At 45.0% G+C, this 27,401-nt stretch overlaps 1 protein-coding gene across 12 annotated transcripts in view; it reads right to left on the minus strand.

Annotated features, from left to right (window-relative positions):
- Positions 1 to 25,484, minus strand: part of kcnma1a (potassium large conductance calcium-activated channel, subfamily M, alpha member 1a) — a 107,090-nt gene extending 81,606 nt beyond the window's left edge. For 6 of the 12 annotated variants that reach the window (XM_037465704.2, XM_037465701.2, XM_062566423.1 and 3 more), the window contains exons 1-2: positions 24,406 to 25,483; positions 1,707 to 1,868 (exon numbers count right to left, since the gene is read on the minus strand). In XM_037465704.2, the coding sequence (XP_037321601.1) occupies positions 1,707 to 1,868; positions 24,406 to 24,696 (453 nt within the window). In that variant the 5' untranslated portion in view covers positions 24,697 to 25,483. Of the gene's footprint in view, positions 1 to 1,706; positions 1,869 to 24,405 lie in introns of all 12 variants that reach the window. The other 6 variants (XM_062566425.1, XM_037465699.2, XM_062566424.1 and 3 more) reach the window with 2 other exon arrangements.
- Between the last annotated feature and the right edge of the window lie 1,917 nt (positions 25,485 to 27,401).

Here is a 27,401-nt window from a genome sequence, read left to right on the forward strand (position 1 = left end):
CCCTCACCTGCCTGTGCGTTTTGCTATTGGTACGTCGGGATCTATGTTTCTTTCCCTTCTCTATCTCTTACACACACACACACACACACACACACAACAGATTGGGAGTGCTCCGTCAGAGAACAACATCAAAGTGAGAGTGAGCTGTGTTGGTGCCAGCAGAGCTGTGTGAGTGGGAAAGTGATGAAATAGAGGCTCATTTCACAAATTGACAGGTCCCTTCAGGATTCTTCCTTCACAATGAAACGCCTGAATCCAAAAACTCTCAGCTAAACTCTTACATTTGAGCAAACAGTAACATGACAGTGTTAGTATTGTTAGTTTGAAGCCATCTCACTTCTGACTCCGCTGCCTAATTCAGTCCACAGATGCACAGCGGATGTTTTTGCTGTTGCAAACATCATTTTTTTATGGTTTCATCTATTGTTTCATCTAACGTTTTACGTTAGGATGTAAAAGGAAAGCTGGATAAGACCACTTAACTACACCCAATGTTCTCGGAAACAACAAGAGCACCTTTTCAAAGTTGAGAACCTTAAATGTCTTATTTCTATGGGGAAAACCCCCAAACTGATCAGGACAGAGACCAGCTGTTTTCAGGGTGATTTCACTCAAGTGCATGTTGCCCAGCATCGAAGTGAAAGGGTTAACTCGACTGCGCCCCAGTCTCTAACCAGACACTCGGGAAGTCTTTTCACAATCAAGGCAGCTAATAAAACGAGGCAAGCAGTCACGGGCCGCATGCTGCTCATAGCTAACGCTCTGCCGCCCGCTGGAGCTAAGTAGCAGACATCTTGCTAAGCCGAGCTGACGAGAAGGCACTTTCAAATTTCAATTGAGTGCTTTGTGAGAACACGGCACGGGACCCAGCGGAAGCTTTTTGAGATTGAGATTGTACAAACACACATGTGAACAAACTGTCTGCTTGCTACCAGCTGTGGTTTTGGGATGTGGATGCTCGAAAGTCATCCAAGTCACTAGTCAGCTAATTCTACTGCTTCAACAAGTATCTTATATCATATTTGTTGTATATAAAAAAGGAGCCCAAGCAATACTGGAACTTTATGCTTTAAGCTGCACAGCATCATATTTATGAGTTGCACCATTGCAGCTGCTTCAGGGTTTGGAGTTATAGAGCACAAGAGAGGTTCTGGAGCCAGACTGAGGGATGAAAGAACGGGAGAGAGGGATTGTAATTCTTACCAAGGGAAAAGCCAAAGTGACAACCTCTTACCCACTGCACAAACACCATGCTCTCTCTTGTACTCCACAAATAAATCTCCCCCTTACATTTACACACACACACACACACACACACACACACACACTCATCTGTTCAGCTGGCGGAGGCCCAGCAGAGTGAGTTACAGCGTGGCCCACAACGGCCCTTGCAGCATAAAGAAGGCTGGACAGTGCCAGCCGAGTGAGATACGTTGAAGACTGAACATCCTCTACGTTATGTGGAAAAATGAGAATGAAAAGAATCCCCCCCCCCCACAGTCCATCTCAAGTGGGACCTGTGTAAATCTAGTGAGTAAATGTGTACGTTTACAGTGGATTCATCTAAAAGAGAGCGAAAGAAGAGGCAATCTGAAGAAAGACCAAACCGCAGTGTTGTGGGTTGGGAAATAATTATTGTAAAGAAACAGATTGGAGTCTGGATTTGGGCTCCGATATTTAAATCCACTGAAAGAGGGAAAACCTACCAGAACTCGGCCGGTGATGGTCTGAGCGGAGATCATGACCCCGGCCCAGTCTTTTACTGAAGTCATCCATCCCACCTCGCTGATGGGGACCTCCTCCTTCTCATCGCCCTTTGGTTTATCTGCTGACGGATTGTTGGCGGGATTTATCACCTTCTGAGCCTCCTGTAAGAAAAAATAATAATAATAATCTGCGTGAGCAAATGGAGGATTTCAAAAACAACAAAAGAAAGTAAAAACAGGAACATGGCTTGCTTTAGGGCTTTAGGTAAATCTACCGCTCACGTAGTGGCATTTAACAGCGAGGATGGAAAGACATGGTGGGTTATTGATTTCTCTTACAACAGGAAACAATGTGCAGACATTGAAACCTCGTTGGATGAAAATAATCAATACATTTCTGATACCAGCGCCTATCAACAAACAACGTCTTGTTCAGTGGAAGACTAAGGCTTCAGCACTCCAGCTCATTCCCAGTCATGACACCCTATCTGCGATGGCCTCCGTGTGCTCCACGTTGAACGCGTGTGTCCCGAATATCTCAAGCTGATGAGAGTTGGATAACTACAGAATGTGCGTAGTCACTCTTTAAACTAATTGTTCCGCTGGGTTGAGAGAGAGAGAGACACCGTTATCCTCATGTAAAAAGCCTTTTTTTAACGTCCCTTCTTGTGTGCGACTGAGTGAGCGGAGCTGCACTCGTCACATGCAGCTGTCCCTCGCCAGCCGCTCCCTCGCTGCTCATTTGACACAAGCAGGCGCTCAGTGTCCTTGTCCTTCTGGCAGAAAAAGGGGAATGAGTAGTTTCTTCCCCCCCCCCCCCCCCCCCTCGCCGCGTTACCCCTTTAAGGCAACAAAATCCTATATAATTAGAAGCACAAAGATGCCGAGTGAAGCCAAACAAAACCACACGGTTAAGGCCAGCAAATGGCGTCCGCAATGAATCTCGGGAATTAATACGTCTTTCAACCCTCCTGAAGGCGGCCCGCCGCTCCTTTCCAAGGGAAGCGGGGGTCGTATTACGGGGAGGGAACACGTGGATTCGCATTTTCGGACGTCCCTCCTCACAGCGACACCCGACAAGCAGCCATCCAAGCAGATTATTCGCCGCGTCGACAAAGTGAAATTTGCTTCCAAGTGCTGTACATGTCGCATTGCTAAAAAGGTTGTCTGGACGAGCACATGACATTCAAAAAACGATGATGTAAGTTTAAAAAAAAAAAAAAGAAGCTTTGTGTTGACAGCTTCTTCTCGTTATGACGCAGGACACGGTTTCAGGGAGAGGAAAGCAAGTCAAGGCCGAGCTGGCATTGAGGTTCCCCCAAGAACAGTTTGTGGCCGCACGCAACACAGAAACACAACACAGGGCCTAAAGAGCAGTGCTGTTACAAAGAGAGTGCTCTGTCCAGTTCGAGAGGATTGTCTGGTCAAATTAGATTACATTTCATCATGATATGGCATGGACACAGCTGCCAGTTTCCTAATTTGATTCCAACCCCAGAACAATGCCAATAAACTGGCCCTAAAGAAGCCTGACTTGGTCATATGATCATTATCTGCTCTTGCCGCCGGGCATCTCAGTTCTGCTGTGCATGATTCAGTTACTTGTGCTTTATATACTTGGTAAACTGCCTGGCATTAAGACACTAACAAACTTTTAAAGAGTTGGATTTGAAGCATTTAGCTTTGCCTTTGAAAGTCCCACACCTTATTGTGATTGGTGCCTGCAGTTGATGAGAAGCAGACTGATCTTTTGATATTTTGGGATTCGGTGTATGGTCCACAAACACATTAAACCCCCCGTATAGAAAAAAGTGTGTATATTCTTTGCCAATAAAAGGAGTATGGAAGGAAGACAGGGGTGTAAAAGTTTGTGGTGCAAAGTGCTGTGTTTGCTCTATTCTTCCACTAGAATAACTACGTTCCATTCTTAGCTAAAACCAAGACATTACTTTTATTTAACTCTTATTTTTATATATTTACTTTAAATATTTATCCAATGGATTTCAAAATCATAACTATTCAATGGTCATTCTAACATATCATAAGATAAACATCTACACAAGCTCTAATCCCAATACCTCTTCATGAGATCCTGTTGCCTTAAATCCGGTGGATAAATTAACATAGTTTAATATACATATCTACAGATTCTCGTCCATAGTTCGGTACCGCCTTCATGCCGTAGCCAGCATGCATCTCGCCTGTCACATGCATCTCGCCTGTCACATGCATCTTGCCTGTCACATGCATGCGTGTCGCAGCACACAGGGACGTCTGAGGTTTCACTCCGATAGCACTCATGGTATGTTCTGCAGTGGCAGACCAGTATGTGCTCGTCTCTGCTCGGCACTTACTTCTTAGCCAGCGGGACCCACCGACTTCACGCGGCACACATTTATAGCGCAGCAGGAACACACCACATGAGAACCAGTTCTTAGCTGCACTCACTGCTATTTCCTCCAAATTACAGCTTCCAACATTGTTGGTTTTTTTAGTAGATCTACAGCATAGTTGTGCAAGTATTTCAAGAAGTGAAGAAAATGCCATTTGTAATGCACACTCTGTGTCTCCAGCTCAGAAGATGCCAGGATAGAATGGAAATAGCTATTCTCACTGGTGCCCCCCTGAACATGGAGGCAATGAGAAGACATTGAGGAGCAGCAACGTTTCGCTGTGTAGTGGAGGGGAACCCATGAATAATTAATGCAGTCACAAACTGATGGCTGGGCAGATCGGATCAGACATTGTAAACAAGGAATTTCTTCTAGTTGATTTGAGGGGCCGGCGGTAGGCCTGAGCAGAGGGAGAGAGAGGCGATGAAACAGCATGCCACGGGAGAATCCATCTGCTGGCTATATATACACACCTGTGATGTCAAACTGAGAGAGAGACAGTGTGAGAGAGAGAGAGAGACGGGCTCAGTGAGAGGGGGTGAGAGGGAGCAGCAGGGGTCCGTCAACGTGTTTCCAACAAAGCTCAAAAAAGGGGAAGATTGATATAATGCAGGAAAAACAATAATTCTAGATGATTAAATATCACCTCAAAGTCAATGTGTTCATGGACCGCTGGTAGACAAATGAATTGTCATGTGTTTTGGGAAGGAAGAACAATCCTCTTTTAATCATTAGTGATTGGGTTTCCCCTGTCGATAGCCCTTCACTGGTATGCATTGGTATAGAACGCCTTTCAATATGGATTCAGATTACTTATCACCATAAATGGGATTCCAATGGAACGGTAGAAGAATACAGCAGCCAATCGGGTTGATCTCATTGGCATCAGCAGGCTCAGTCATCCACAGCAGCATTGGAGTCGTACTAAATTACTGTTAATACCAAAGCCCAACTCTTCTTACTGCTGCCAGCTCAAAGTCACAGTATCTCACTGCCAAAACACAGGTTACAGAAACTAAATGTATTTATCAAAGTAATGAGCAGCAGCAGCAATTTTTTCAATAAAAAAAAATATATTTTTTTTTATTGAAAAAGCAAAGAGGCCTTTTCAGTTCTTTTTCTTAGATATTGCAGAAAAAGAGATACAAATGCCTCTTTCCTCTCAGCAAGCTACAGAAAACTCTTAGTGAGCCCTGCAGTATTTCGACACTTTTTCACCATTATTGGTGCAGTAACTGTCCTGTTCTACTTTAATTGAATGTGGGTTCACATTTTTCAATAAAAACAAACATAAGTGTCGATACCATGCAGGAACTCACCTTCTAATAAAGTTCAAATAAAAATGTGCTACGAGACTAATTTACTGTATGCACAGCATTTCACAAATGATAAACCCTTTATTGGGCCATTAATGGGAAGTGTTGTGTGACATGGGTTCAAATGTATATTAAGCTTGTATGTAGTTCAACCCTCTACTTCAGGGAACCTTTTTAATAACAAACGATGGAAACAGTTAATATTAGGATTGTAGCAATTAACAGAGCACACAGGGGAGGCCTGGTAATTATGAGAAGGACATAAAAGGTTACACGGGGAAAAAGACTGAGGGGCCGGCAGTGAGAAATTGACAGTACAGGGAAAAACGGACAGAGAGGCAAAGAAGATGTAAAGGCAATAAAGCAAGATGGGCAGGAATAGTGAGCGACGGACACAAATGACAAGAGAGACAGGAAGCTGAGCAGACAGACACGGGGGGGTGGGGGGGGGGGGCAGTAAGACACAAATATACTTCAAGACAGGGGGATAAACAAATGGGGCAAAGACAGACAGCGGGACGGATTGGGAAGGAGAGAAATAGGAAGTGAGAGTGAGGGACTGGAGACAGGAGGGGCAGCGAGACCGGAGCCGGCCCATGTGACTCCGCTGAACTAACCGGACTTGGCTCAAGCGCAGCTGTTCCTCTGGCTTTCGTTCGCATCGCTGGGGAAAACTCACATTCCAGTGCGAGGGACTATTTATAGCCTCACCCAGCGAGACGTGAAACTAGTGAATCCCGTAACATGTGCCGCAAGCTGTCTATAAGACATTCTTTCAAACCAAAGAGGACCAAGTAAAGACACATCTGCATTAGTGTTACTTCCTCACCGCCGGAGGGAAAATAAAAGATTTAAAGGAAAAGAAAAAGAGGTTGAATGTACTGTCCTGTTGATTCATAATGCTGTACTGCACATCTTCCATTGATAGAACATTTCAAGCCCCAGTGGTCCGGGATAAAAATAGACGACGAAGGGAATTGTGGGAGATTGAAAGGTCTGCGTTTGTCATCCCCAACGTCTTTGGCTGTGTATTATCCACTGACATTAAGATTAAATGAGGGCACGCTAGAGATGTAGGCTGTATAATAAAAAGAGCCTCAAAGCACAGTGCTTCGTCAGAACAGTCCCAGTGTTAGAGGCCCGTGTAAAGAGTGCAGAAAATGAGCCAATGTTCGGCTGCATCTCTCTTGCCTTTTAGTCGTTTACTGTACCAACACACGGGAGAACAAGCAAAACTACATTAACTGCTGTTTTACCCTCGGTTTAAATGGCACAGCAGCAGTTTTTGGACCCCAAAAAGCGGGAGACGGCTGATGCCATATGGCAGGGATTTCTAACCAGTGGCTTCCTCTGCCCAACAAGGTGGGAGGAGCTGTCAATCCGGGCTCTCCACTTCGGAGCCGCTTCTGCACATCTTCTTCTGTTTGAGTGTAAATAAAAGGTAACTGTCCCTGAAGACAGACATTAGAAAAACCAATGGCCTCAGACACAAATTAATTTAATGTAGATGGAGGAGTGCGAATGTAATGACTGACGGTTGGATGTGAGGTCATTACATAACACGCACATTACATTCTCCTCCACTTGCGCATATGCAATCATTTGTCCTTTTAATTCTTGACAGGTGTGATTCATTTCAATGTTTTACTTTACCAATCTAGAGATGGCTTGTTACTATGGTGATACACAGGCTCACATTCTTGTTCTCTATGCAAATGAGGTCTGACTTAAAAGGAAATGCTTCAAATTGGTCCATTTAATAAACCATACAAATGCCCTTCAATGTGTTTGCTGACGTGCAAAGAATTTAGAAGCAGAAGTTACTGCACCAAGGGCTGAAATCCCAATTTACATACATTACACGAAGAAGGTTTTTGACTCTTTGAATAATGACATCATTCTACTTACAGCGGAGTAAGTCACAGAGACGTGCTTTGAGCCAAGTTATAACCTACATTATTTTTCCAGAGGGGTTTGCATACTATTTTGTCCTATCGGGAAGTAAATGGAATAAATACATTTTAAAAAAGCTTAAATTATATCCGCCTTTAAAGCCATTAGTGGTACGATCACCTGGGGCACATTTCCTCCATTTTGTCCACAGCACAACGGAAACGTGAATGGAGGTCACAAGATAAATATACATGTCTGACAAGAGCCCTTCAAAATGCCCGAATAAGTTCTAAAAGCATTTAGAAATACCCTTCCAATGTTTCATATACTTTGTATAAAGTTCACAGTTATACCGTGAAGGTTGGATCTATTTTCTATTACTGCTGCAACAAAGGACTCATTTGTTCATTCAAGGACGCTGGACAATGTTATGTGTGTGCGTTTTTGTGTATATATAAGATCAACAATTGATTTCTATTTCACCTCGGGCTCAGTCAGTGTCGGCATCGCTCAACACGCCTATGAATCAGGAGGTAACAGCGTGCCTTGGAACACTGAGTGTGTTTGGACCTCCTGACCTAACGGAGCCTGTGCAGAAAAACTCATATTGCCTCAAGTAGAGCTCAATCAGCAGCAGGACACATCCCATTACCGAAAAAAAGAATCATTGTTTAGTTCATACTTTTGGAGTTTCATCAATACGATTTTTTTTTAAATTCCTGGTTAAGAACTCTGCCCACGAACTTGTTTCTTCAAGTACCTTTGTGTATTTGAAGAGGAGCAGCAGCACATATAACCACAGCCTTATGAAGCGGTCACTTGCCTATGCCCTCAGAGCACTTTAATGAGCATGCTTTCAAAATGCAGACCAACAAAAGGCTCCCTGTCACAAAGCAACTCGGCGTACGACACATAAAATCCCATCCATCGTTTAGGGCAGCGGTTCCCAAACTTCTACATACCGAATGGGTTCACAGTGTTTCCCCTAGGTTTTTATTATGCGTTATAATACTATATAATAATAATTATTATAATTTATATTACATAACAGTTTCCCCTCTAAACAATAGCTGTCTGCAGACCAAGGTTTAACAACATACCCAAGTGGAAGCGTTTTTAAGCTTCATTTGTTTGAACATTGCTTTGCAGCTGCACGGTGACGTTGTTCTGTATGTAGTCATTTCTGTTTTTAAGTATTAGGATTAGGATCAGTCTCTCAAGAAAACAAGAACCAAAAAACAGCAGCCGAGTGGCAGAGGTCGCGGGTGAGGAGCCTTTTGTCCTCCTCTGCGACCTTCAGTGTTCTCACATTGGTTTACTCCGTTTCATTTAGTCTCCTTCTCCCTCCCCATCCTCCAATCAAACCACTCCTACACACGGTCACAGTTGGCTGAATGAATCAACCCGTAGATACAGTTTAAACTGGTAGAACCACTCGTATCTCCTCATCATCCATTACTTCTCCTCTACCTCCATTTTCATCCGGCTTCCTCAACCTTTCCCTACCCTTCCCTCCTCACCCTCTCCTCAAGCTCTCCTCACCACTCCACCGGCATGATGGAAGCCTGAGGAGACCAAGGAGATTAGACTCTCTGCTTGAGAGACAGTTCTTATTACCTTTATCTTCTTCTGATTCAATAATACTCTGAGAATTCTACGCAGATGCCAGGCACTGCATTTGTGATTTTTTTGAGACCAGCTTAAACTAGACTTTTAACAAAAGGTATCAGTATGAATTTTAAATCAACAGTCCCCCAATTTAGTTTGGTAATTGTAGAGCAAACATTTTGGCTAATGAGGATCATTAAACAAAGCTTTATATTCTTCTAATTTTTGAGAATGTGTTGATTAGGCTCTAAAACTTTTTTAGATATAGGGTCGACATTGTTATTTGGGAAATAAAGAAGGCAGTCATCTGAGACCTAATGATTCAGAAACTTGCACTTGATTTGAGAACCGCTCAGAGGCTAACAAATAGAAGTGCAAATGATTTTCTAACTGCAGGCTTGTTTAATCAGTTTAAATTTAGATCTCACGACTCCCACTGGGGAAAACAAATCAGCCCCTTTCATACAGAATTTGCAGTTTTTTAATGGGGGAGAGGACACGCAGGGGTTTGTTATGGCTTGTGTTCTCCTATCAGCCCACACCAGGACCCTCGACGTGTCCCACAGGGAGGGTGGTGTTGCTCCACTGTGGCCCGATCAGAGAGGACTTTGGCCTGAGCTAACAAGATCCATTAAGAAGACTGGAGTCTGGATGAAACAAGTGTGTGTGTGTGTGTGTGTGTGTGTGTGTGTACACACATGCTCTGAAGCCTACAGAAGAATCCTGCGTAATTATGCAAGATGACAGCGGCGGTAAAGCAATCTGTGTGTTTATGGGAAAGGTCATTGCCTTCGGAGGAACACTGGGCCGTATCGCACAGCGTCAAACCTCCGTGTGATGTCGAGTGTAAAGTGTGCTGCGGGGGAGGAATGAGGCATCCCCCCCTCGTCACGCCATTTTATTCAGCGGAGTCAAACTTTTACAGACAAGCCGCACAGGGCTCAGAGGAAGCACTTTGGTGGTTGAGTCGGACCGCGTTTTGTTTGTGTTGGGGGGGGGGGGGGGGGGGGGGGCAGGGGCTCCGTCTTCCGCTGTGATCCGCCTGCTACTTCCAGTAGCGGAGTTGTTGTCGTTGTTGTTGGAACAGGTTTGAGGGTCTGCCTCTCGCTGCAGGCCGAGAGAGGCATTCCCCGCGATGTCGCTGCTCCGCGGGGACGTTCTGTGCCGATACGCCGTGGAAGAGACCACCCACCCCCCCACCCCCCCCCCGAGGGACATCCGCTTGACCCTGGCGCGCTTGGTACGTGCTGCACGGTTACGATTCTCAAGTAAACAACGCAAAAAATTCAGCAGAAAAATGAAATGGTTGTCAGGGTGCATTAGAGAGAGAGCTGCATGATGAGATGATGGAAATACTGAATCAGCTCTTCCTCTACTGTCCACACAGTGGGCACGCCATCGCCACCACAAACCCAAGGACACGTCCCGGGAGGGGACACACAGAATGTGTTATGGATGCATCTGCTTAAGATGGGGATTTACTCTTATGTAATGATACCAAAGCAACAAAGGAGGCAACAAGGGAGGAGTGCTTGTTGAGGCGTGGGAAAGTGGAGCAGCTAGAACTCCTCAAAGCCCGTCGCTGTCAGATGATCCCTTGCTGTCCTTGCAGATGACAACTACAAAGACGTGCTCCTCAGCACTCTTTTGATGCGTGTGGACAAGGAAGGGCGGTCAACGCGCGGCTTTTGCGTTTTCTCAAAAGAGCCGACGCTGAACAAAGTGGTCACAAATGTACAAGGTGTCCTCTTTTCTGTCCAGTGTGCAAGAGATTAATGGGAGTTTGCACAACGTGTGTTACATCATAATGTAGACAGCTTACATTTTGGGCTCATTCGAGGCCATATAGCCAAGAGAGAGACTCAGTAATCCACTCATCGAGATGCATCGAGCCCCGTTGCAGTGAAGCAACCTTTATGTTAATGAGCGTCCCTTCAAATGCAGCAGTGAGGATATTCACCGCGCTCTGGGTGGCCAGCAAATGTTTACAGTACGAACATCTTCCTTTGGTCTTCACCAGCCAAGATCCACTGTTGATCAATACCGTTGTAACTGCTCATTTGTCAAAATAAAAGCTGGAAGGGCCCGAGGGACTAATCAAGAGGGATGGGGCAACAAGGAAATGCGCGGCATGGTAACGTGAGGGAAGGGGCACAGCGGTTCAAATGTGTTCATCGGTAGCTTCAGATCATAGCAGAAGAGAAAATCAAAGTTATTATCCCGAGAAGTTTTTAAGCCACTGCAATTATTTTAAAAATGAAGGCTCAGCACAAAGTGAACGTATGTAGTTTAAAATGCAATAACAGCACTAATCCCGCTCTGTGTAAATCCACTACAACTCTATTAAGAGTAATCCAGCCTATTTGCATTATACAGAACAGGCAATGGATGAGATTATGATGGACAAACTTCGCTCTCATAAGAACAGCCCATTGCTCGTTGCTGGTCGCTTAGCAACAAAGACAGTAGGTGTGTGTGAGACAGAGTGTGTGGGAGGGGAGGTTCGGAGCGACGGACAGAAGCAAAGCAACCGGGAGGGAAAAGGCAGCGAGGCGGGAGATGTGAGCAAGACGCTCGCTGGTGAGATGCAGGAAATGTCAATGCAGGAATCTGTATCGAGATATTGGTCAATGATTAAAAAGTAGAGGATGCGTGGACTGGCGTATGCCGTATTTACATAAAACATGTATGAATGATGAACAAAAAGGCTAAACTTCAAGCCAGTTGTTGCTGATCCAGTTGAATTGTGAGCTCATGTGTTTTTAGCAGCACGGCACAAGATAAGGAAGATTATGAGTTATGTTACATTGAGTAACAGTGTACATGAAAGTTATGTGTTTCAGTAATAGAATTATTACCACAAATTAAAGTTGAGTACCAAAATTGGTCTTAATTGGAACTACAGTCAGTTTTTTTGCTTTTCAACAACCAAAAAGAAAAAGCAAGTCAAGCATTTAGGAATTTTTGAATGAGGATAAAAGGTTCTTTCATACCTTAAAATGCTGATACACATTAAAAAAAACAGAATAATCAGATTAGACCAGAAACACCTTTCAAAAAGCCAGTAATAATAATTCATATATTTTCAAAACAATTAGAAATATAAAAGTTACACATATACAATATCAAAAGATGCTGCGGTGGGCAAATGAAGGGCGCACTAACAACACAGGTGGCAAAATACTAAAATACCATCACGTTATTTTTAGCTCCGTGGAGGGTAAAAAATAGTCCAAGTGCAACCTTGGTACACACTCAATCCCCGTGTCCTGGGCTTTACGACACATTTATTCTCCTGCATTGGTCTAATGTCACCAACAGCAGCCAAGTCCCAAGGAAATCTCAATGACACCCGCAGCGCTGTGCCAGGGTAACTCAAGAACGCAACAATTGGTGTCGAGCTTTAACGTGATCGTACGTTGAGCGCACCACAATGAGTGGCCAGAGTGTGCTCAGTGGGCCTCTTGAGCCAATAGAGGCCGGGCCGCATGCTTCACATGGCGTGTCACTCATTCTTAGGGTGTTTTCGCTTGTCAATCGCTTTAATGTGCTGTCAGTCGAAATTCAGTCCTGAGCAGGTTTTTTTTTTTTTTTTTCACACCACGTGAACTGCTGGTAAAGTCTCCTGTAGGGCACGAGCAAACCAGATTACTGCAAACGATCTCCAGTTGCATTTCATCCAACCCGCCGTTGGGGGGGATTTTGTTTCAAATAGCACGCTTAAGTAAATCGCGGAGGCCGCGTGGGCAAAAAATCGATCGGCATTTTTCAGCCGGCTAAACACTCGGCTGAAAAATAGCGTAACGCGAGACACTCTTTAGACCACCTTGCTGATGGAAAATATCCAAGGGATCCCTTTAATGGACCCAAGTGACAGCCCTCTAATTCAATCACGTGTGTTACAGTTGCAACTAAGCTGCCTCCAAATACCCCGGTCTATTTTAAACCCTGTTCGACAATGGCAAGACCGCGAGGACTTTAGTATGCCGGAAAAAAACATTATGCAAAAGGAAAGAAGGAAAAATCAACCAACCCGGGACGCCCTGCGGAGAAGAAGGCTGTTTTTTGCGGTTGTCTTATTACACAAAGCGGTGTAATGGGCACACTAGAAGTGATGTGATACCGAGGTTGTATTTCGTAGCTACCACTGAAATGGTTTTCCACAGCGAACATGTGAGGATCAAGCTGGAGACTCATTTGAATGGGCGGGCAGTAACACTGGGGTCATTTCATTTCCTTCTTAATCACAGCACAATGGTGGCCTACAGCTGTTGTTTACTATTAAAGGCAGGATTGGGGCCAAGTTTTGCTCAGTAATTACAGGAGACGGCACAGATCGCACGGTTGTTCCAAGAATGCCGGGGTTTTTCAGATCATTTCCAAGCTGGTGGGCTAGTGGGCCCTCTTGTCTCGGCTTTCCAACAACATTATTAGAAAGACAACCATGAGAAAACGGAAGGTACAACTCGTTTCAGACATTCACAGCTTGATTGATCGCCTTCAGACAGTCTTGCTTCCATTTCGCATTTCCCACGTATTTCTACAATTGACCATGTTTGGAAACATCCACAAGTAAATTGTGTGCCCTGAGGACCAATGTGCTGCAGATTGTAAAAAAGGGTTGAGGGATTCTTTGTTATTGATTCATGAACATGGCGGCAAAGAATGCCAACTGCCTGCTCAGTCTTGGTCCCATCAATAATGCAGCTGCAGTATCTGTGTCCACACAACAAATGAACAACACACTGGCGCCTCCATTATTCATGAGGCGTTCCACCTGTATCACCTCAGCTGCGTTGTGTGTGTGTCCCATAGGACACATATATTTATGTGTACATTTGCAGAAGTGTAGTAGTGGCGCACATTGATAGTATGGTGTTCTAACAATGGAGCAAAAATACTATACGTGAATTATTGCAAGTAACGAAAGATGTTACAGTACTTAAAAGGATTACCATTGAAGCTGCATATTGATGTGCAGAACAATGTAATCACGTGATCCGAAAGAACCTTTATTACTATTTCAACAACATAAAAAACTAAATGCTCTGTGCAAAAAAGCCTAGTTGAAAAATCAATGTGTTTTTAATTTGATTTCTGGTTAACGATATCCAGTTGAAACACCAGCAGAGTCACCTTTAAAACCAGAGGGAGCGCCCAGCTGTTCCGTGTTGTTTTGTTTTCCCACAAGCGAGAGGAGAGGAAGCCTCTATTCCCAGCAGTAAAACTAAAATGTAATCTGCCAGCGAACAACGTCGATTCAGACATCAATTACTTTGGAGCATCAAAGCCCTCGGTTGGACAAAAGTGTAATTGCCTCATTTTCTCCTTCAAATCCCAGAAGGCTAACTAAGCGTAGGGGCTACGTTGTGTAGATGTGGATATTGGGTTGTATGACATTTAGGCATGTAATACCTGTGCTTTGGACATTTTCATTCAAAGCATTTCAAATCCAACGTAGCTCGATTGCTGGAGCCACTGTTCTATAGAAGCCCTCCAACGTGGCTGCGTTACTACTTTCACTCTGTCACTATAAATGACCCCAATCAGTGAGGTCATGGACCTTTAAATCAAAGAGCTAATGGGCCCTCTGTGCTACCAGAACTCTGCCTAATGATTCATATATTTATATATATATATATATATATATATAAATGTCAAACCTTACCTTTTAAAATCATCCTCCTGTCCACTTCTTGGGAGTATGAAATGAAACTAGTTCCTTTCAAAACAGCCTTACCTCAACGTGTGTGAGTTTGCACAGAATAGCTAACCACCACCCGTGTGCCATGTGCGGGTCAAATGTCGCACTCCTCATGCCTTTAATGGTGAATGAGTGTCTGCGTGTGTGTGATGTATGTGTGAATAAAAACTGTTGGGCCAAGGCTAGTGCAGAACAGTACTGTAAATCACATGCACATTTTGTAAAAAAGAAAAAAAGAGATGTGAAGAGGTAAAAAGGGAAAACATAAATGTATGTATTACATTTTGTACTACTTTGTCACATGCAAGTGCCTTTGATATTCAAAGTTTTGATTGTCATGATCGAAATGTAACAACAGGACGCCACACACGGCCAAGAAAGCTCCTCTATTTACAGCGAGAGATGCATTTCCTGACTTCTCATCGCGCAGCATGCGTTTTTTTTTTTTTTTAAATCCGCATAAAACCCCACATGCCTCGCGCCCCCACGCGCACGCCGCGCCAAGAATTGGGCTGCTTTGATCGACACGGAGCACGTGGCGGTCAGAGGCTGCGCGCTGGAGTACTCAGCCATGTTGGTAGGCCGCTGGATGTCCCGCGGGAAGAGGAAGCGGGAGCCTCGCAGTGCACAGGTAGGGTTTCACCTCAGAAGGCAACGCGCCTTTGTTGTGTTCACAACGCGGTCACCTGAGAACATGCAGACGGCGGGTTTCTTGACCCTTGTCGGCTTTGAGCCTGAACCCTTTCGAGACAGGTGAAAGGGAGCTTCTATAGTCATGCTTCTAAGTGTGAGTATTTCACTTCTGAGCATTTACGCACCAGTCAATTCCCTAAATGGTATAAAAAATAAAAAAAACTCCATCTTTCTCCTCTTCAATCTGTTTTTGTCATGCTCTCACTCTGAGTCAGAGTGTTTTACCAGAGCTAAGTTTTTACATTTCATGTGTGATATCCCCTGTGTTCATCAGGCTATCGGTCAAAATGAACAACAGCTTCCCAGCGCAGTCTTGTCTGGCTACTACATTCTCAGACTGCGGCTCCTTTGGGGGCACACAAGGGAGACCGCAAGGACAATGACAGATGAAGATGCTTTGGGGCAGGAGAAAGGGGGTCGAGATGAGGATGATGATGATAATTGGCCCAACCAATGAAAAGAAAAAAGAGAGGAAACAGTGAAAATATCAATTCAATGGGGGGGATTAAAGGAGATGGACCTTTCTTTGTTTTTGTGGTTGGTCTTTTTTCCACTGCTGAAAATTCAACGTGACGTTGCAGAAAAAAGCACAGGTGGAGCGAATTACATTAATGATGGCTCCGTCCCGGTCAGCCAGCAGGAAGCCAGCATGCACAATCCCATGGATCTGGCACTTGTACATTCATACGAAAAGCCATTACTAATGTCATTAATTGCACCTGTGCTTTTCCTGATATGACATGTCAAAATATCTGCTCTGAAAAAGGGCTTTTGGCAATGCTTTCAGCTGACTGCGTCAGACTGGGCCCTTTGCCTACGCGTGGTCGCGGTTCGCATGGCGATCAAGACCAGAGCCAGACTGATATATTCTAATGGCCTATTCAATTTTGGCTGAAGAGAGACGTTAAAACAGAAATACCTCAAATTAGTTTTGTCAAATCAGCATTTTCATCAGTCTGTTGCTGCTGGACGGCAAAGGTAAAAAAAAAAAAAAAGTAAAGGTAGAACTTTAAGGGAACATACAATTGGATTATGTTCTTTATTGCTATTTATTTCATTTTAAAAGGAGGATTTTTTTGTAACCATCAGTTTTTCTTCATATTAGAAACTGTAAGGTGGTTTGTTGGGGAATAGGGAATAGTCAACCACCACTTTCCTGAAGTCCTCAGCAGCACTGGCATGGCCCCACATACTCAGGCTCCCTCCCTGAGCTCTCCATGGTGCTGAAAGGTGTGTGTGTGTGTGTGTCCATGGCCAATGGATCCCAAGTCTCAGATGAGCACTCGGAATGTCAGAATTAATCTTTGCTGCTGAACTCGTCGCCGTCATAATGAAGCACACGTTTCACTACAGACCACAAACTACCCGAAAAGGCAGAGAGAGGGAATTATGATTGACAATGGTTCAAGAAAATACCATTAAGATAATATCGTGAGAAGTAATTGCCATCAGAGCTGAAGGAATATTATAAATGACTTTCTTATTATACAAACGTACATCTGCCTGCTTTTCAGAATCAATTCTATTCACACATTTGAAAGATTTCTGAGCTGAGTGTCAACAATGCCACAATCTATTTTGCACGTTTCAAATAATTAACATGCAGCCACATTTCTCCAACTTGACCTCCACTAAATTGATATAACCCCACTATTTGCACTGTAACACAGGAAAACCAGCTCTGCAATTAAAGCTATAGAATGGAAAGGGAGGAATGTGCGCTGCCTACCTTATTATGCAAATCCATATGAATAGACTGGACCAATGAATGAGACATCTGGCACTGAAGACGTATCAATAAAAGATACACAACAAAAAGTGACTGTAATCACAGCCAGACCAACACGTACATGCAAATATGATTCTTTTGCATTAAACAAAACAGGAAAATATCCATCTCTCGGAACACATCATCAGGCAAGCAGATCATTTAGTTACCTTTGTGTCTGCTCTCTGCCCCCTCATGTTCGATTAGTCGACTAACCTGTCCTTTTGCTAATAGACCATAAAGATCTCCAAGTTGGTGAGTCACTTATTTATGTCTTTTCATGCTAAATGATTTATTTCCAAGAAAGTCAAATTATTAACTGTGTGCCCCTATTGTGCTTTATCCATGATTGTTTTAAAATGATTGCATTCATGTGACAAAACACCGATCAATGTAGATTAAAAGTTTCTACAGATGGCCACCTGCGAGGCAGCAACGCTAGCTAATTATCGCACTGCCTAATCTCGAAGGTATACGCCGTTAGCAGCGGCATGGCGGCTATACATGATGACCTATTTTTAATGAGCCGTTCAGCTGTGAACCCATGCACTCTGTGCATCGTCTGCATATGATGGTCTTCACATGCTGTCGTTCGTAGCTCACTGCTCGCCGCGTCAACTTACAAAGCTCATGTCACTCGCAAATAGGTCTCGCTTGACTCGCTGCTTGGTTCACGTCGAGATACATTTCACAGCTTTCAGAGCAATGCCAAGCAACACGGGGAACCTCAGCGAGACAGCACCTTCTGGGATTTCAGTTTTTGCAGGCATCAAGCAAGGCTGTAATTGACAGCTCGGCTATTCATCCTGCGCAGCCACTCTGGCAAATGTCAGAAAAAGTCAAGAGGTAAAAAAAACCATTGTGTAGCAGGCCCCCTCATTATGGCTGAACAGAATGCTGCCTGTAGAGGCTGCCCTTCTCATACGGCCAGCCGTGAAAATAAAAACACTTTAATGGTGTCTGGTGCTCACTCAACTAATAGACACCAACTAGGAAATCTGCCAAATGGGGTGCAATCTTAGCATTGTAGCATAGTGGCTATGAAGGCACATTACTGGCACGCAGGGCGAGACCTGAGCCCTGCTGATGGCCTGTGAGGAGAATGACAATTTGCGTAATAGCTTAGCCTTGTTTGGAGGTTAATTGAGACCGTTTGCTCAAGGGCAACGGCAGCGGCGATTGTGGTGCTGTGTAATCCAAACATTTTCCTCTGCCGTCCTCCGAGAGTCGGTATGTTCACCCAGCCCCACAGAGCCATGTATCTTACTAAGAGAGAGGGAGCTGATCTCTAAATAGGAGACAGAAGCACCGCCTGCTGAGATCTTTGAAGGTCACTGCGGAGTCCTCTACACACTCCCTCTCTCTGTGTCTCCATCTCTCTCCCTCTCTACGTGTGCATCGGTGCACACAGCAACAATTATAACCTAACCGTGATAATGGTTGTTCATCAATGCGCTATCAATGTTGCCCGTTTTCTACGGGCGGGATCAATTGTAGTATTTCAACACCTCTGTGTGATAAACCTAAATATAAATCTGACAATACGCCTCGATATGAACATACAGTAATGTATACAATGAGGGAGAGCCTCTCAGCAGTATCAGGCTGTAGACAAACATTGTATGTGCATGCATGTATTACTATATGGAAAAATTAATTACAACAATGCTTCCAACGGGCATTTTGCACATTAAGAAACACAAGTGAGACTTAAAATTAAAAATGCAAAATACAAAGCAAATATTCACTATGCGGACATCCTTCTTGACTTCCATAGGATTCCTTTGCCTGACTATAAGGAGAAAGCTGTTTTAGCAGAGGAAAAAAAAAAAAAGCTGAGAAGAAACCACAAGCCATTATCCTGCTGGACCAGCTAGATATCTCCCCCTCGCAGGCTCCCCTGCCACTTTGGCCGAGCGGCTCTCAAGCAGCAGATCTATATGCAAATGGTTCTGCAAGTCTGATGAGGCGAGGATCAGGTGACTGAGAATCACACACGTCTAACGGTGGGAATGCCTGTCTAGCGCTCGTCCCCCGCGTGGAGCCAGGTATACACCGTTCCCTTTTAACCTTTAACCTCGGAATAGTTCCTTGGGTGTGGAAGTCCTTTTAATAGTCCAGTGACTGGCCAAAGGAGACATAACAGCTCGACACCAGGGGAGCCGGGGAGCACGTTTTGGGTGCAGGGGGGTGGTGGTGGTGGGGGGGGGGGGGTTTGACCTCTGTGTCTGCCTCACGATATACATAGTCTGGCCTGGTATATAGCCTCTCCTTGTCTGTGGATGACCATACATCAGCGCGGCACACTACAGTTGTCCCTAGATGGCCATCGAACCAGGCTCGGAGGATTTGGGATTAGGGCCTTGAAAAGGTAAAGAATAACCCATGAGTCACTCGTTCCATATTAGAGTATGTAGATAAAAAGTTAGTGGGTTATGCTGACATAACCTTACATTCAATTGACTGTTACCCTTTTGCTCAATATTTTGGGTTGTAAAATGAATATCTTTAGATTTCTGAACGTTGTTTGGACAAAAACAAAAAAGCGAACTCAAGAAGTCATCTCGAGTTCGCATTTTTAACTGTTTTCTGACTTTGTATAGAGGAAATAAATAACAAATGAATCAACCAACTGGTAAAAAGGTCTTTAGTCACAGCCGTGCTCCTGATCAGAGGGGCTGTGGAGCGGCACGCTTGCTGTGGTGGAAACTCCCGCTTTGCCCTGGGACAGCTGTGAGACACGCACACGACAAGACACATGCAACTCAACCACTGGTCACAAGAACATAGTCCTCCTATACAGACATTCCTGAAAACTGAGGCAGGGTACATAAATATAGCCTTATGTGCGCACCAGGTCTAAAAGGCTTAAACGTATGCCTGGGGAAAAGCCATTGTTCATAAGTTGTCTTTATATTTCAGCGTACTTCCTGGGGGTTCGGCCCTGTCGTGATTGGCTAAATTACAGACCTACCAGCTAATGTGCAGAGGACTCATTGGGTTTTATTATGATGCGTTTCATCAATAACGGGAGCTATACATTACAACACATCGTTATGTGTTAAAATGTCATCTTTAAAATATAGGTTCCATAAGCAAGACACCTTAACACAAGCCAATAATCCGAGCTCTAAAAAGGCATAAAATGCATAATTAAAACCTATATTGCGAATAAATGATGACAAACAATGTAAACAGATTTTTACAGCTCACACCGACTCAGGAACAGTTGAGAATATTTCATGGTTAGAAGTAATAACAATTACTGGCCTTGAAAGGCAGAAGGAAATATGGCACATAAAGCTCTATGGGGAATTCAATATCATTTTATGCGACAGAACCATTACCAAGATACATGACCACTAAAATAACCGATAGCTGCAGCACTCAAAGTCTTTTTCAAGTGTCTTGTGTGATCCAGCGGTACTTATGTACTCAATTCATTTCTTCAATTAGCTGTGGAATTCAATAAGCCAGGGTGTGGGGCGAGCTGGGCAGAGTTAGGCCGAGGGTAGAGGGAGCGACAGCTGGTGTCGGGGTGTGTGCTCCGTGCTGCTCTGGCAAAATGCAGCTGGTCTGTTGCCAAGCAAAAAAAAAAAAAAAAAAAAAAAGGCTACATACACAGGCTCACAACAGTTCCTCTTTGCAGGGCCTTTCCCAAACCCATTCCACCTTAAAAGGTAAGTCCCAGCATACCGTATCCACAGCCAGAGCTTTGGACCATTCAATGTCAAGTAGTGGAATACAAATGAAGACACAGACACGGAGGCGGGGTTTCAAACTTATGTTTGATTAATTGCTCTGCAGTGAAAGCCAAGCCGACGAGCGTACAAATCAATCACAATCTTCATTTAGGCAAGTGCTTAGCGACGCCCTCAAATTCACCACAGCTGCCCCATCTAATCAGACGGCAGGGGACAAGATGGACTTTTCCTTGTGGTTTGAGAAGGAGATTTAAAGAAAACTTCTCCACCTTAACACTCATCTGTTGATACTGTAATAGGTTTCACCATAAACCCTCAAAACTGCAAAAGAACAAGGGGCCAGATGTTTCATTTTTATTCATCCGCATCACATGAGCGGAGTCTTGCCCTCTTTTAGGAGAACCAAGGCACCGCACATCAAACTCTCATTAGATAAGATGAAACTTTAATGATCCCGTGATTGCCATGGGGGCAGTGGGCTGGCGGAGCAGCAAATAAACACGAGAAACAGCCAGCGCTAAATACGGATGATCTGGGAGCACAGTAGGGTAGTAGTAAGGTGCAAGTATTCGTGTCATAGCAGCGTATGCGCCAAAATTAAATGTAGCAGAAAAGTAGGGTTCACATAAAAATATCGGTTTGGAGTAGGCCAATTGAGATATTCTTAAATAAGCTAATTGACCAAGGGCTTAATTTACAAGCTCAGAAAGATCCAATTAGTTCCCCAATGAAAGATAATTGTCAATATTGATTATTCTGCTATTCTGTATCAATCATTTAATTGATTAAAACGTTTCGAAAAGTCAAAATCCCAATCTCCTTAAGCCAATTAAATTATTTTTTATTTTACTAATATTCTGTCAATGATCATACTGTTATGAATAACTATCCCGTACAGTTTCTTAGGATTTACAATGAGACGTTTTCCAAATCCCCAGCCCAGCTACTGTCAGGTATTTCTAATAAAGTCTAATAAAGCCGTGTTTTCCCAGAGCCGTCGTGTCATTCATGTTTGCAAAGAGATTGGTGCCACAAATGCAAAGCCTCAATACTCCTCCTCCCCACGCATCCCAAAAAAAGAGAGGCATCATATAAGAACTCCTGGAGGTGGCATGACGCAGAGTGGAATACTAGACCGTTAGATAATCGTACAGCAGTGAAGCAGCACAGAAAACACAGCATAAAACTCAAAAAGGACCAAAAGGAAGCCATTTAATGGTAACCAGCTTTGCAAAAAGGAAAAGTGGTTTCCTCCACTTCATTATCTCGGAGTAATGTGCTTCCATTCCCAGCATGCATATGCGTTGTCTTGAGTGAGTCCTTCTCTTGGTCTCGAGACTGCACCGTGAAAAGAGATGAAGCTCATCCAGCCTGCCTGAGAACTGTTTGCAGAGGGATTTATTGTTGGGAAAAATCAATAACAAATGCGTTTGATACATGGGTTAGAAATAGTGCTTAAGCCCTCTAAAACACCCAGAAGATAAATGGTGCTGTAAATTCTGCCACTGCTGGCACGGTGTTTAGAAAACACTAAAACTCAATGGGATTTTGGTGTTTTTTTCCAGGATTATACCCGGTTCCTTGAGAGAGAACACTGCTTTTTAGCTCTCAAAAGCTCTCACTGCACATTTTTTCACCTCACCTCATTCCACCCACCAATAATGTTTATGACCCATCCCGTCCCGACGGAGAAAAGGGCCATTTGAAAGAAATAGGACACAGCTCTGTGTCAATGACAGCGCCCAGGAGGACACCGTGCAATGCAACACCCCTTCTCCAACTTTTCCGACAGCCTCACACCCCTGGTTTCCACTTCCTCCTGTGTCTCTCTGTCTCACAGTTTCCACCTCTATTTCCCTTGCCTCCGATTCCAGGTTCCCGGTACTGCCAGCGAAAAGCCCACCGCCCCTCGACCTCAGCTATGCATCCTGTTCCGACGCGTGCCAACTTAGCCGCCTGCACCGGTCAGCTGAACACGGCTCCGGTTTCCCCCCTTTCTTAATACCCCTAACAAGCCTTTTCCCTCTGCAGCCAAGTGTCAAACCAAGCAAAGTCACCTAACACAGAAGCACCGGGAGGGAGCGCGAACTGAAACATCATTTCATTTCATTTCCTTTTCTAACAAGAGATGAGACGCAAGCAGATACGCAACCAGCCGTTTACAAGATGGATACCTCATTGGAGCTGCATGGTTTACTTCTATCGCTTTCCTAGTAAGAGGCTTAGAAGTATAGAAGGATGGCATATGGTTTGTTGCCATCTCGGATACTGGGATTCACGATTGTAACAAATTGACATGAGGGGGACAGCCAAGAAAAAACCTAAGAAGAAAAAAAAACAGACAGAATTATCTCCCAGTGTAAATAAGAGCTTTTTGGACGGGACAACATTTTTTTCCCGAAGAAAACAATTTGAATCCTAGCGAGTCTTACATCTGATATCATGTAAATGTCAATTTGTGTTTTTCCATTCGCAGCAAAAAGATGGATAGAATGTAATTCCAGTTGCTATCCAAAAAAGAAATGTAGCCCACGTGACATTTGAAATGACCAACTTGGTGTTCCAACGTCTTTAAGCAGAGCAATGAAGGCCATTTTATGCCGTTATCGTCTGTTGATGATGACGCCTCGGTGCCCTGTCTTTCACCAAAAAAAGGGCACAAAAAGGACACGGCAAACGAGCAGGAGGAGCTTTGTGTCCAATTCAAATGGACGAGGAGACACATCAAACAGGAAGCAGGAAGCTCCCTCCTTCTTCCCACCATCTTGGTCCCTACATCCTCTTTCCAACCCCTTTGTGCTGATTTCCAGCGATCGACTCGCACTGTCACAGCACTCGCCGTTGCCCTTTATTTATCATTTCGAGTAAGAAAATAAATCAGCCGTTGTTTGGCACACTCCAAGCAACGCGACCCCGTGTTCAGCCAGAGGACCACTTGCACTACACACAAGTGTGTGAGTCATTTATGAAACGGGCTTTTATACCGATGTGAAGCCTTCATGAATCATTGCTAGAGCGGGCCACCCCAAGGAAAGTAACGGGCAGTCACCCTCTTTTCATCCAAGTTCTACATCAGTCCTGCAGACTCAATCATTTCTCAAAGATATGTCGACGTGCAGCAACAAAAAAAAAAAAAAGCAAAACATTTCAAAAGTGAACATCAGATTTCTATTTTTGCAGAGTTGTTGCACACTCAGAGACAGCATGGATGCCATTGCATCTACATTGAAAAAAAAAAGTCCCAAAGGGTTTCATCAGGTCTCACTGGTGGGTTCTTTGGTGTGTGGCTCCCTGAAACGTCTACCCCCCCCTCCTCCTCCTCCTCCCCCGTGTCACGCAGCACCACCCCAGTCATTTCACCGTGGGAGTGGGGGCACGCAGCCAACAGGATCATAACAATCGTATGCAAGAGATGCACTCGTTACAAAAGCCACTGCAGTTGGCCTTGACATCTGTTTGGTGGGTGCACGTTTTTTTTCTTTTTTCTTTTTTTTTTACAATGCGGGCTGTTACAGAACAACACGTCAGGCCAACGTGCCACAATAAAGCAAACCACGGACGTGCATTGGTGGTTTTGCATCCACACACTACAAAAGGGGGGACAACGTCGCGGGTCGTACCTTGGGTTTGATGTTGCAGTGGCAGCAAACTGTCCACATGTATTTCAGCGTCCTCCACAGCAGGATGATGAAGAGACCCCCAAAAAACGTCACCATGGAGGAGGCGAGGAATGCCCACCACATGCGCTGTCCATTATTGTCGCAGGGCACCTCGGACGAGAACGGGATGACGACGTCTTCCATCTTGGATATTAAGATTGAATAGTCGGGATTTCTATCAGTGTTGATATTGCTTGTCCTCATAGAGCTGTCGCGTCCATGGAGAACGGTGCCACCTGCCTCAGCTAGCATTTAGGCGCCTTGGAGAGCCCGTGCCAGCGTCCCCAGCCCCGCTCACCTGCCATATTGCTTGGGGGGTGAAAAAACAAACAAACAAACAAACAAACAAAAATACCCCCCACGAACCCCCTTTCTTGGCTGTCAAATGTCTCGAACCCACCCGACGGAGTCTCTTTCTGTAGTTCAGCAGCCTGCGAGTCGCTTCTTCGTGACGGCGCGAGACGCCGCACGCGCGGACCTGACCGAAACAGCGGGTCGGTGGCCCTTGGACAGAGGCATTTAATTTCCGCAATATTGACGAATTCTTAGCCGCGTCTCAGTCCGACAGCTTCCGCGGCTCGTTCACGCCAAACGCCATGATGACGACAACGACGACGACGACGACGCCGCCGAAGGGAAACGTCGAAGCGGTGTAGTAAACACGGCCGGGGAGGACCGTCCGCTGCCGGTTTCTCTCGGCGAGGCGACCTCTCTAACCGCCTTCCATTCAAAGGGGATCCCGTCGGCTCCGATCGATCGAGTTCACTTTCTCTAAAGCGTCAAAATCGAACGGCTGGGAACCCCAAAAAAAAAAAAAAACAACACTACAACAACAACAAAAAGAGAAATGATTGAATCCTGCAGCTGGTGAACTATCTCTGCAGCGATGAAGACTACATCATCTTGCGGTCGGGGTTTTTTTTTTTTCTTCTTTTTTTTCGGTTGTCACTCCTGCGTAAAATGCACAGGCGCTCGGTTGGATGTCACCGTCTCCATTCGATCCCCCTGCAGCCCTGGCGCGCAGCGGCCAGCTGAGTGAGTGAGTGAGTGAGGGAGGGAGGGAGAGAGATAGAGAGGGGGGGGGGGGGAGGGGAGATACTGTCAGATCCGCTCCAGGGGGAGACGTACAGGTGGGAGGGCGGGGCGAAGCGTCCAGAATGAAGGAGGACAGCAGGGCTGCGATGCCACTCGGTCCGCCGCGCTTTGCTTGCTCCACGGGAAGGAGAAAAGGCAACGACTGCGCCTCTGCGTGTCCGATGCGCGCCGCTGAATGACGCACGTCGCGCAAAACGAGGAGGATGCGAAAAGCAAGCTGCGTTTATGAGTGGGGAATAGAAGGCTGTGTGTGCACGTAAACACAAAACCACAATAAAGAGATGCAGTGCACCGACTTCTCATTAAGGGTAGGGTTCCCCTTGTTTATTTACTGTGTCAAGTACACTGGGTACTTGTTATGATTGTCCTTTTTTCAGGTAAGTTCCTTTAATATGCTTACACTCATTGTAGGCGGAGAACAGGTGTGGATTGGTCATGACGATGAGGCGTGACTGCATGTGGTTCGTCGGTCAGACCGGAGGATGTGGAGAAACAGCTGGCTTGGGGCCCCCTGGGTAACCACTGAGACCAGGCAGGTGCACACGGCCACCTGTGTGCCAAGGCCCTAGACTCCTTGGAGATGGTTTTCAATAAACCCTCCAACAGATCTGTCCCCCGAGGCTCTATGGTTTAATGTATCCCAACTCCTTTGCAAATAGAGGTATACATAAGGGCCTCGTGGGCGTTGAACTGTCATTAAGCGCAGATCATTCACTGGGGAAACATGCCTAAGTAAGGTGTGGCAAAGACATGGGATTTATGTTCTGTGAGGGTCATTTATTGTAGTAGTGCTTTCACAGAAATAGCTGCTGTAACAGGATCCTTTAGCCTGCAAGAGAGAGAGAGAGTTGGGGGGGGGGGGGGATATAAAAGACCAAAGACAAGGAAATCTAAATCATAGCACAACATAAGAGCTGTGAGTGTCTGTGCAAGCCGTTTGACTTTGACAGGTCAACCCTGCTGTCCACCACACTTACAGAATAAAAATAAACTCTGATGCAAGAGGTTTGGAATGTTTGTGGCAGGATATTTGTTGTATTATTTTGTCCACAGAATTTACATAATTTTTGCTTCAGAATAACCCTGCAGTCAAACCCCAAGATGGAAACATGTCAGTGGAAACCTGGGTTTTACCCGGGAACATAACTGTCCACAACTCTGAAGATGTCCTCCTGCTGGTAAAAAGATGAACTGGTCCCATTGAGCAGAAACTAGGCCTTCCTTCTAGAACCAACACGACAGGCAGTTCCGATGCCTTATGAGCATGGGTGTTTAACCAATGCTCTTAATTCAACAAATGACGCCGTTTTCAGGCTATACGAGTGAAGTGTAAACCACAAGTTTACAGAGGCCTTCTCTTGAGAGCAATAACGTGAATTCATTCAGGATTTACAGATGTGTCGGCACATCAGGGTGTAAACAACAGGGAGTCAAACTCATTATTTCATCATCCGCCAACAAACCTGCCGAGTTCCAACTTCCAAAGCAACAACGCACGCAGCACATGCTACAAAACAATGTGCGAAATAATATACCTCGCTGGCGTTTATTGCTTATCTGCAGAGGAAGAGACTTTGGTTGATCATCCATCCCCCCCCCCCCCCCCGTGACGTGCCAGCTGTGGCCCAGCTGAGCATTAACTGTAACTCAGTGCTGACAGGTGAGAGGACATTAACACCAGGGCAGTCAGGTGGTAATCCCGCAGGACATTTGGAGATGCTGATGAAGTGATGTGCTGGAGAACCAGCAGAAGGCCGAACGCGGACAAAAGCATCCCCATCGTGCACCGAGAGACGGACTAAAGGCCACGGCTCGATCCTCTGCTGTCAGACGAGAGGCTTCTCCAGTTCAGTTGAGCTTTC

Source organism: Pungitius pungitius, chromosome 13, assembly GCF_949316345.1.
Source record: "Pungitius pungitius chromosome 13, fPunPun2.1, whole genome shotgun sequence".
In the NCBI taxonomy this organism is placed as follows: domain Eukaryota; kingdom Metazoa; phylum Chordata; class Actinopteri; order Perciformes; family Gasterosteidae; genus Pungitius; species Pungitius pungitius.